Source organism: Erythrolamprus reginae, chromosome 2 (genome assembly GCF_031021105.1).
Source record: "Erythrolamprus reginae isolate rEryReg1 chromosome 2, rEryReg1.hap1, whole genome shotgun sequence".
In the NCBI taxonomy this organism is placed as follows: Eukaryota; Metazoa; Chordata; class Lepidosauria; order Squamata; family Dipsadidae; genus Erythrolamprus; species Erythrolamprus reginae.
In genome coordinates, this window is record NC_091951.1 from 196,088,969 (window position 1) to 196,101,121 (window position 12,153).

General features: G+C 38.8%; 1 protein-coding gene across 16 annotated transcripts in view; it reads right to left on the reverse strand.

Moving 5' to 3' along the window:
* HDAC7 (histone deacetylase 7) overlaps positions 1-12,153 on the reverse strand; it is a 322,508-nt gene that overhangs the window by 101,354 nt on the left and 209,001 nt on the right. For 15 of the 16 annotated variants that reach the window (XM_070741038.1, XM_070741042.1, XM_070741043.1 and 12 more), the window contains one exon: positions 548-747. In XM_070741038.1, the coding sequence (XP_070597139.1) occupies positions 548-747 (200 nt within the window). Of the gene's footprint in view, positions 1-547; positions 748-8,453; positions 8,502-12,153 lie in introns of those variants that run through there. The other variant, XM_070741047.1, reaches the window with a different exon arrangement.

Below are 12,153 nucleotides of genomic sequence, written 5' to 3' on the forward strand. Positions count from 1 at the left end.
TTTGATCTTTCCTCCAACTAACTTCAGATTGTGTCTCCTTGTTCTTGTGTTCACTTTCCCATTAAAAACACTTCCCTCCTGGACCTTATTTAACCCTTTAACATATTTAAATGTTTCGATCATGTCCCCCCTTTTCCTTCTGTCCTCCAGACTATATAGATTGAATTCATTAAGTCTTTCCTGATACGTTTTATGCTTAAGACCTTCCACCATTCTTGTAGCCCGTCTTTGGACCCGTTCAATTTTGTCAATATCTTTTTGTAGGTGAGGTCTCCAGAACTGAACACAGTATTCCAAATGTATAATTTGGAATTATACATTTATAATTAGACAATTATACATTAGTCAATATATCAAGATTTCATCTCGATATATTGACTAATATGTTAAATCCATATCAATTTCTTATTTCTGTTTCAATCTTTTTCCTGGAAACTTTAAAACATATCAAGACAACGTTAGACCTGACATTATCTTCTCCCCGGACTTTATCTGCACCTCCCTTATTTCCCAGGTTGACCTTAAACAACACAATAGCCACACTAACCCGCAGGTGCGGGCGAGTAAGCTGTTCCACTTGCTGTTGATGCAAGCTTGCTAGGAAGAACTGGTGCTGGAGCTGTTGGGTCTGCTTCAACGCCAATAAGGCAGTATCTGGGCTGGGTTTGGCAAGACGCTGTCCAATCCGCAGGTCCATGGGGATGGTCTGGGGAAACTGCAGGGAGACGCAGAGCTTCACAGCACCTCCTGAAACACACACACAAAAATATTTGTTTAATACCTGCCCCACTTCATGAAAATCTAACTCCTCCAGAAGTTAGAAGCATGTTCCATTCTGGAGTTCTTTTTTTTTCTAGAACCTAAACTTTTCCCACTCCAAACATTTGAATCAGAAATATCCTCCTAGTGCCTCAGAAAGCTGCCAAACCCTACAATCCCACTCTTCATCTGCAATGCTTAGCAGTCCTCCTACATGCTAGATAAAAGATGCTTGGCGCAATTTGAATTTGATAAATTCTCATGCATTTCATCTGCTGTTCCTGGGCTGGTGTGCTCATCAAAGAAACTTCAGAACTAACCGAGGGAGGAAAATTTACCAAACTGAATAAGTATGTATTTTTGCATTTCAAGAGCAGGTGGCAGCACCTGGCTGACCTCCTCTGGGTTCAACACCAAGCAAGGTTGGGCTTGGTGACTATTTAATAGGGCGACAACCAGGAAATAGTAAGCAATGCATCTAGACTTGGAAACTGAAAATCTTCCCCAAAGAGAAGAAAGACAGCAGTTACAAAAAAAACAAACCCCACCCTGGCAAGATGGTATCACATGTATCTATATTGGCCATTGCAAAAGGACTTTATGTCTAAATACTATTTTTAATATAATTTTATCATATGTTTAATAATAATAACAACAACAAGATTACATCACTAATTTAGTACATCACACAGTCCTAGATACCTGGGAAGTGTTCAGATTGTGATATTTTGATACAAAATCCACCATATCAATTTTGTGTGCTGTATATTACTGTTTTTTGATGATGATGATGATGATAATAATAATAATAATAATAATAATAATAATAATTTATCAAGACTATATTACTATTATTTTTCTCTTCCTTACTAGAATCTATCTTTTCCCACCTATTACTATAGCCATGTTGCTTGGATCTTTCAATTATATTGTTTTTATTTGTTTCCTAGTACAATTTGATAGCTTATTAGTAATCTTGACTAAAACGAAGTGTTGTATCTTTTTGTTCTTGGTGAATGTATTTTATTCTACTTATGTACACTGAGAGCATATGCACCTAAGACAAAACCCTTGTGTGTCCAACCACATGATAAAGAATAAAGAATTCTAAAGGAAATTATGCTCTACATTGCATCTTGAAATTGGCAATAATAATTTTCAAAGTAAACATTGCCTATTAGTTAATATGAGAGTGGGACTTTGGTGTTCAGTCAACTACTACTGAACTCACATACCCATGTTTTCCTGAAAATAAGACTCTGCCCTATATTTTTTTGAACCCTGAAATAAGTGCTTGGCCTTATTGCCATGCACTCAAAAGCCCTATTGGGCTCATTATCAGGGGATGTCTTATTTGGGGGGGAAACAGAATAGATCAAAAGTTTTTAGGCAGTCTTAGGAGGTCTCAAGAAAACCCAATGGATTTTTAACATGTTACATTGCTAATTGATTGAGGTATTTGTTCCATATGTAAATAAAACCTACTCTATATAATTACCCTATTTTTTGTCTTCCTCTCTTGCCCGCCTACCAGTTTAAATCCTTTCTCAGTTTAGCCACTTTATTGCATATAATGAGGTTCAATACAACTATGCATGTACTGAGAAACACTGAGAATGTTATTTTCAACATGAAAAAAAATCTGTAGGACAAAAAGTAGGTTCTTTGGACATCCGTGTTTTCTGGAAAATCATATATTAGTCTCGATCCTGATTCTGCCAAGATACTTGCAAACCAACCAACCTGAACCTGTCTCACATCTTGGATGTGAACTAATTTATACAAACAAATAATGTAATTTTTGCACAAGATGATGACTCCCTTCATGCATTGCTATAGAATTTATTGTGCATTGCAGTTTAAAATAATGATAGCTTATCTTTCCGCCAAAAGACTTTTATGGTGGATATTCCAATAAAACCAAGGCACCATGCAATCAAACACCCACATATGTGCAAATGTATTGTACATAAACAAATTACCAGGGGGAAAATATGTAGGCAGTTAATACACAAAACAAATCATGCTGTTACTTGCCCAAAATTCTAACCAATAAAATAGACTCTGTTAACTAGAAACAGCAGGAAAAATTGCAGGTGAGCAACTCTAGGAAGGCTATTTAATTTTACAATTGGGCTAATAGTACGAAGAATGGCCTTTCTTTGACACATACCCACTTCATTTGCTAAAGAGGATGACACTTAGGGGAAACTTTTAGAAGGTTGCAAGCCTAGTGATTGAGCAGCATCACATACATTGAAGGGGGGGAAAAAGATGGATTATTGATTGACAGGTGTTGCAAGTGGAGAGTGAAACATAACGTGAAGCCAGGAAGAAGTGAGGAAGGGGCCTTTTTTCCAGCCACAGAATGAACACTGGTGAGAGAAAAAAAATGCAGACTTCATTTTCTAAACTTAATTTCTACCCTCCCCCTATTTATATCCTATATTTCATTGAGAAGATCAAGGCAGCACTCCCTTCTCTTTCCTCTCAGAACAGCAAACCTATAGAGGTAGCTATGATTGAGCGTGTGTGACAGGCTTCAAACCATTATGTGAGCTTCCGTGGATGAGGGTAGGGGCAAAATCGGGATTTTCCTGCTCCTCACCCCACACTTCTATCTTTACACTTCCCTGACTCTTGAAATGCTAGCTACAAGAAATATAGAAACATAGAAGATTGACGGCAGAAAAAGACCTCATGGTCCATCTAGTCTGCCCTTATACTTTTTCCTGTATTTTATCTTAGGATGGATATATTTCACATCCAGCAGTCAATCTGTTTAGCAGCTTGGAATATCCAGAATCACAATGCACAATTTCTTCTTAAACAAAACTACTCCTCTCTCCATAAAAAATGAGCAAAGCTCCAAACTTTCTTAAATGTTTGAGAACGATTACAATAAAGATGTAGTAGAAATCCTTAAATCTGTTAAGTTATCTTTGGGTATAATTTTTTTAACTTTTTCCCTCCAAATAAAAAAACATGAGAACACATATACCTTCAATACCTAAAATGCATAAAGTAAGAATATACACTGCTCAAAAAAATAAAGGGAACACTTAAAAACACAATGTAACTCCAAGTAAAACAAACTTCTCTGAAATCAAACTGAACACTGATTGACAATCAATTTCACATGCTGATGTGCACATTCAACTTTGTACAGAACAAAGTATTCGATGAGAATATTTCATTCATTCAGATCTAGGATGTGTTATTTGAGTGTCCTTTATTTTTTTGAGCAGTTTATATACCATCAGTACCTAACCATATATTTATAAAATCTTCTTATGTGAAAAATTGACAACATTAGATTCTATTTTCCTTTTAACAATAATATTCCACCTATCTAACAACCAAGCTACTGTAATAGAATTTTTTTAAAAAATATTTATGAAAAGAAATATTATCTAAAATGCTCATTTTAATCTAAAAGAAGAAAGAAATTAAGTTATCTTAATGAAAGATAAACAGCATGGGGTGTTTGTTTGGGATTTTTTTGGCAATAATATGGAAGATATTTGGCATTACATTCTTTTAGGATTTTTTTAACGACATACCAATTTGGCCTACAGCTTTGGTGGCTTCCCATCAAAGACTAAACTTGTCTGATCTAATTGAGTTTCTCCCCCCATCCCCTCCAAGATCAACCATGGTCAAGAAAGTGTTGCCACCTACTGTGGTGGGACAGACTATGGCAGGGCAATTAACCACCTCTAGACATTGAGTGGCACTGAATAGGGAGCCCATTCTGGGCACTTCAATTAAAGTCCCATTATACCTCAGCTAGGAGAAGACCTGTGAACCACACATTTCATTTAAAAAACACCAGCCACTGTGACTGGAGAGATAGAACTTACAACCATTTGAAGTTACAACAGCACTGACTTATGACCGTTTCCAGACTTACAACCACTGCACCATCCCCATGGCAATAGGATACAAATTGAGATGCTTGGCAATTGACTCATATTTACAACAATTGCAGTGTTCCTGGGATCATGAGATCACTTTAGAGCAGTGTTTCCCAACCTTGGCCACTTGAAGATATTTGGACTTCAACTCCCAGAATTCCCCAGCCAGCAAATGCTGGCTGGGGAATTCTGGGAGTTGAAGTCCAGATACCTTCAAGTGGCCAAGGTTGGGAAACACTGCTTTAGAGAAACCATCTGACAAGCAAAGTCAATGGGGAAGCCAGATTCACTTAAAAACTGCGTTACTAAGTCATCAACTGCGGTGATTCACTTAACAACTGTGGCAACTGAAAGGGGGTAAAATGGAGCAAAACTCACTTAATCCAGCGACAGAAATGTTGGGCTCAATTGTGGTTGTAACTCAAGGACTACCCGTGTTAAAGACAGACTGCTCTTTTTAAGACATTTGCAGTTTCTCTTGCTTTCTTGGACAATGGGCATTTTGCAAAGCTGAAAATGGCTTGTAGTCGACGGAATCTGAGCTGTGGGCAGTGGGAAACCAATTCACCCAGTTATCCTCTCCTTGTTCCCATCAACTCTTAACAAACTCTTCATAAGGAAGCCAGCTTAAAATTCCACCCTGTACAACAAAACCACTAATCACACCATTTCCCTCCAGACACTTAGTAACAAGCCCACCAAACCACCCAAAAGCAGGCAAAACACTTGCTTTTATAATTTCTGATTCGATCTGGCACTTTTGCACTCCACAGATCCTTGGGAGAACAGCCAAAGCGAAAACAAACTCACAGGCACCCGCATGTACATATACATAAATATCAGCCAAACCAAAAAAATAAAATAAAAAATAGTCAGAAGAAGTAGGCACCACAAGAGGGAAAACAGAACAGCTTCAGCTTTGTCCAACCGGCAGGCCGGCTGGAGGTTCTTGTCTTTATTAAGTTAATACCGACTTGTCTTGGTGGATTGTGCCAAGAGTACAAGTAGGCTCAGGGGACGAGTAGAAAAAGTACTTTTTTCAAAATGAAAGAAATCAGTTCTGAAATTAGGAAAACCTTTTTCCCAAACCAGGGACATTATTTTCTGCTCATTCCAAATTAAATTTAGGGGCAACTAGGAAATGAATTTTATTAAGGATCGCCCACTATCAGAAAGAGGAATATGCTATAACATTAGAGAGAAAGGTTAAAATATATACTGCTAAAAAAATAAATAAAGGGAGCACTCAAATAACACATCCTAGATGTGAATGAATGAAATATTCTCATTGAAGACTTTGTTCTCTACAAAGATGAATGTGCTGACAACAAAATGAAATTGATTGTCAATCAGTGTTGCTTCCTAACTGGACAGTTTGATTTCACAGAAGTTTGACTTACTTGGAGCTATCTATCTATCTATCTATCTATCTATCTATCTATCTATCTATCTATCTATCTATCTATCTATCTATCTATCTATCTATCTATTAGATTTGTATGCCGCCCCTTTCCGTAGGCTTCAGTGTGGCCTGTGCACATGCGTGGGGATGGGTGGGGCTTTTACACATGCACAAGAACAGCACGGGTGGTTCGCATACATGGGAGGGAGGGAATGGGTGTGGGACATGCGTAGCATATGCACACATCCCCTTTCAACACGTGAGCCAAAAAAGATTCCCCATCACTGGACTAATCTGTTTCCCATCAGAAGGAATGCTTATAAAATGAGGTTAAAACCTGCTTTTCCTTCTAGGACTAAAGTCAGATTTCCCCCTCCAGCTTGAAAACAGGGCGCCTGGATTTTACTTCTGGTCCTATCCATGAATGGCTGCCATTCATTCCAATGGAGAAACATATCTTGTGATCTGGGGGAGCAAACTCTGCCAGAGAGAAGGTCACAATTGCAATGGGCAATGCTATATCTCTGCAGAACAACATACTGATCTTTGCAACCGTACATACTATACATCTATTTCCAGAAAAGATGAGAGTTGCCAGCTTTCCATATGCTTTATATGCAGCAGGTCCTTAACTGGAGGACCAGGTAGAACTCAACACACCTGAGCACAACCTGGAGGACTCTTGCCAATCAACAATTCTGAACTACCTTGGTTGGGAGTCAGTCTTCCTACAAAGAAGGTTTCCTATGTGATCTGGATCTTTTGTAAGTTCAGATCTGTAGTTCAGAATATCTGTCTGATTGAAGCTCCAGTTATATTATATGGAGGTTGGGTAAAAAATATTATGTAGAAACTGCAAACAGACTTTTTAGAGAAAGGCAGAAAAAAACAATTACTGTACTGCCAACCTGCCTTCCACTGAGGACCTGTATACTGCACGAGGGCTATGAAAATATTTACTGACCCCTCCCATCCAGGACATAAATTGTTTCAACTCTTACCCTCAAAATGACGCTATACAGCACTGTGCACCAGAACAACTAGACACAAGAACAGTTTTTTCCCAAATGCCATCATTCAGCTAAACAAATACACTGCTCAAAAAAATAAAGGGAGCACTTAAACAATACAATAAAAAACTCCAAGTAATTCAAACTTTTTGGGGAAGTTTGGGGGAACGATCAAACGCAACATGAGAAAATATTATTTCGCTGAAAGAGTAGTAGATCCTTGCAACAAACTTCCAGCAGACATGGTTGGTAAATCCACAGCAATTGAATTTAAACATGCCTGGGATAAACATATATCCATCCTAAGATAAAATACAGGAAATAGTATAAGGGCAGACTAGATGGACCATGAGGTCTTTTTCTGCCGTCAGTATTCTATGTTTCTATGTTTCTGTGAAATCAAACTGTCCCCTTAGGAAGCAACACTGATTGACAATCAATCTCACCTGCTATTGTGTACATTCAACTTTGTACAGAACAAAGTGTTCAATGAGAATATTTCATTCACTCAGATCTAGGATGTGTTATTTGAGGGTTCCCTTTATTTTTTTAAAAAACTGATTATGAAACAGTGTTGCTTCCTAAGTGGACAGTTTGATTTCACAGAAGTTTGATTTACTTGGAGTTATATTGTGTTGTTTAAGTGTTCCCTTTATTTTTTTGAGCAGTATATATAGAAGCTTTCTTTGGAGATCCCCCCCATTTCAAATCTAGCTTGCAGTCCTGAGTTTTCCAGCAATCTCTCACTAACTAAGACTAACAGGATCTATCCCTGTTTTAACATTTTCAACATAAAGAAAAAAAAAAGATGGCTGCATACTGCCATATTTCTAAATTAACAGTAAGTCTTGGGTTAGTTATTTTCCTTTTCGGGTGTTTAAATCTGAAACACCAAACAGGAATCTAGCACATGAGCTCAAATGAACACAAAGTTATATTCTTTTTTTAAAAATCCCCTCTTAAGATGGTTTGTGCATCTATGTATTATACAAATACAACACACAACCATTGCTTTTCTTGGAGGGAACAATTATGAATTTGAAAATGAAAATAGACGATAAGGACAGTTTTATTTCCTCTGCCACCCACCCCCCCTTCGCCTTTTCTCAGATTTCACTTGAGAGGAGCAAATTGTCCGGTCCCCACCCATGCTCCTTACAATTCATTATGCCTGTTTTTACTTTCAGAGAAACTCCTTAGCAATCTCCACTTATAAGCACATAAACTCTCCGGCAACCCTTTTTGTTTGCTCAAAATTCCCCACTCTTGCAAAAGTTCCCTCTCTAGGAAAAACAGCCTCTGATTTCTGGTTACATTTATCACAGGAATGTTCTGCCTTTAAGATAAAAACAGACTCGTGCATACCGTAGTTTTTACGTGCAGAGGAAAGAGGTGAGGAATCAAGTTGCAGGAGGCTGAATCCACCAGACGAATGTGGGAAGGAAGATTCTTTTTTGTTTTTTAATGCTGTGCTGTACCAACATATGATGCTCAAGAGAAGCAGAAAACGATTTGAAGAAAGCATCTTAGTTAGGCTATCTCTCCTTGGTTTGCTAGTTTTCTACTTGCAAGTAAATTTTAAATATGGGGAAACACTCAAAGATGTTCTCTTTGACTTGCGATTGGAAGTGCTACTTTCCATTTCAGGATTCTAACTATTCCATTCCGATAATCAGATTATATTTATTTATTTATTTAATTTATTTATTTATTAGATTTGTATGCCGCCCCTCTCCGAGGATTAAAACAACAACAACAATAATAACAATAACAATAATAACAATGTATAGTCTGGAGGACAGAAGGAAAAGGGGGGACATGATCGAAACATTTAAATATGTTAAAGAGTTAAATAAGGTTCAGGAGGGAAGTGTTTTTAATAGGAAAGTGAACACAAGAACAAGGGGACACAATCTGAAGTTAGTTGGGGGAAAGATCAAAAGCAAGGTGAGAAAATATTATTTCACTGAAAGAGTAGTAGATCCTTGGAACAAACTTCCAGCAGACGTGGTTGGTAAATCCATAGTAACTGAATTTAAACATGCCTGGGATAAACATATATCCATCCTAAGATAAAACACAGGAAATAGTATAAGGGCAGACTAGATGGACCATGAGGTCTTTTTCTGCCGTCAGTCTTCTATGTTTCTATGTTTCTATGTAACAACAACAACAACAACAGTAATAATTGCTGTAATAATTGCTGTGCCAAAAGACCTCAGCTGGCATTTGAAAACAATCAACATTTTCAAAATCACAACCTATCAGCTGCAAAAGGCCACCGTACTTGGATCTGTGCACATCATACGACAATACATCACACAGTCCTAGACACTTGGGAAGTGTTTGACTTGCAATGTTGTGATATGAAATCCAGCATATAAATCTCATTTGCTGCGTATTAACTTTTTTTGTGAATAATGTTTGTCACCTTATTTGTAAAAACAATAAAGCCCAGATATTTATTTATTTTTATAATTTATGTATGTACCGTATGTAAGTGTGTGTGTGTGTGTTTCCCCTCCTGCAGATTCTCCCAAGAACAGCTGCTGCCTTGAGGCAAGGGCCTGGCAGTCATCACTGCCCATGCTTCCAACTAGTGGATTCCTGGAAATTTGTTTTTCTTTCCTATTTGCTCAATTTTCTGAAACGGGACCATCCATCGTGACACAGAGTGAGGGAAAAGAGAGAGAGAGAGACAGATAGACAGACAGGCTTTCTCAGTCTTCGGCAAAAGAAACACTGAAAATAGATACAAAAGGTAGAAAGAGTCAGTTTAGTCTAGCAGTTCAGGCACCAGGCTTGAAGCCAGGAGACTGAGAATTCTAGTCCCACCTAACCATGAAAACCAGCTCAGTGACCTTGGGCCTTTCTCAGCCCAACCCACCTTGCAGGGTTGTTGTTGTGGGGAAAGTAGTAGTAGTAGGCGGTATTGGATATGTTCGCCACCTTGAGTTATTCGTAAAAATAATAAAGGCCAGATAAACAAACAAACAAAATATATTTTCTTACTTCAGACACTTTCATTGTTAAAGATTACTTTTGCATAGCCTAAGGCAAGGTTTTTCAAACTAGGTTCTGCAGCAGCCTATGGTTAAAACTTGACCGGTTTTCATAAGTGACTAAGAGGAAAAATGAACTTTTCATTGCATATATTTGCCTACAAAAGCCACATGTTTAAATTAGTTCTCTGCCACTAGAGTTTTGCTTCTTAACCAGGGTTCCAAGAATTTTGTTTTGCTTTGTTTTAAACTAACAATTGCTCTGCCGAAATGGCACAGCAGGTAGAGTGCTGTACTGCAGGCCACTGAAGCTGACTGTAGATCTGTAAGTCAGTGGTTCAAATCTCATCACCGGGCTCAAGGTTGACTCAGCCTTCCATCCTTCCGAGGTGGGCAAAACAAGGACCTGGATTGTTGGGGGCAACAGGCTGGCTCTGTTAAAAACTGCTATTGCTAACATGTTGTAAGCTGCCTTGAGTCTAAGGAGAAGGGCGGCATCAAAATCAAATAAACAAATAAATAAATTTTGCATTCCACCTGCGCTAAAGACATGGAAAAGACATGCAAGGCCAGGCAAAGAGTTGGAAAATAGAAATGGGTTAAAGTTCCAGAATACACATTTCCTTTTTCCTATCTACTTCCGGGAATGTATGATCCATTTTAAGAAAATGATGAAAAATATGTGTCTTTGTTTTTACACAAACGCTGAACTGTTACTCTGCATGAGATTGTTATCAATGCTAGGCGAATTGAGATCTCAGTCTTCAGATGCCCCTGAACTACGAATGTCAGGACTGCTTCTTCTTGATTGGGGCTTCTGGGAGTTGTAGTTCAGCGAAATCTGAAGGGCTACAGATCCCTCATCCCCCTCCTTCAACTATAGCTCTTTGCTTTCAACCGGCTGTCAATTGCCCCACAAAGATCAAATACTCAGTGTGAAGGCAATCACTATGGTGAAGGGTTGTTGGTGCTCTCTAATTTTTTTTCTTTTTGCATTTAAATTGGGGGTCACACTGCTGGCATCAGCTAGTGCTCGCATCAGCTAGCACTGATGATGTTACCTAGTTGGGTAATGAAACATCTGCAAGAAAACAACCAGTTTCCTTCATTTCAACATTGAGCTACAAATATCCCCCTTTATGTTTACCCTAGGACTGTGAGGTCGAATCTATGGCTCATGTGCCAGAGGTGGTATGCAGAGCACTCTATGTGGGCAACCACACCGTTGCCAGTTGCCCTTAAATGTTCTGGCGCCATGAGAACTAGCCAGCTGCTTTCTTCTGGGCACTAACAGAAGAATGCAGCTGGCTAGAGCTCATGCATGCCGGAACCCGTAAGGGCAACTGGCAATGGTATGCGTGCCCACAAGAGAGTGCTCTGCTTACCATCTCTGGCACATATTGGCACAGGTTTACCAACCAGAGCCTTGGTGATGCAGTGGTTAAAATGCAGTACTGCAAGCTACTTTTGCTGATCACCGGCTGCCAGCAGTTTGGCAGATCAAATCTCAGTAGGCTCAAGATTGACTCAGCCTTCCATCTTTCCAAAGTCGGTAAAATGAGGACCCAGATGGTTGGGGGCAATATATGCTGACTCTCTGTAAACTGCTTAGAGAGGGCTGTAAAGCACTGAAGCGGTATAGAAGTCTAAATGCTATTGCTATTAACACTAAAATTCCATTGGGCCTCAGTTTGGAGATTTGGAGGCATGCAAAATGTTTACTTTATCCTGGGGGGGGGGGGGTGTGTAAGAGAAAATAAATGAGAAGCACTGGTGTACTGGAATGATCTTGGCATATTCGTGTTTCTTCCCGTGTAGGATTTAGAGATTTCTGGCGACGTTTCGATGAGGTCCCACTCATCATCTTCAGGCTGGTGCTTCTGTCCTTGTTCTAGGGCGAACATGGAAAGAAGCACCAGCCTGAAGATGACGAGTGGGACCTGTTCAAAACGTCACCAGAAATCTCTAAATCCTACATGGGAAGAAACCTGAATATGCCAAGACCTTCATACCTTATTTTGGCCTCATATATATATTTACTTACTTACTTACTTACTTACTTA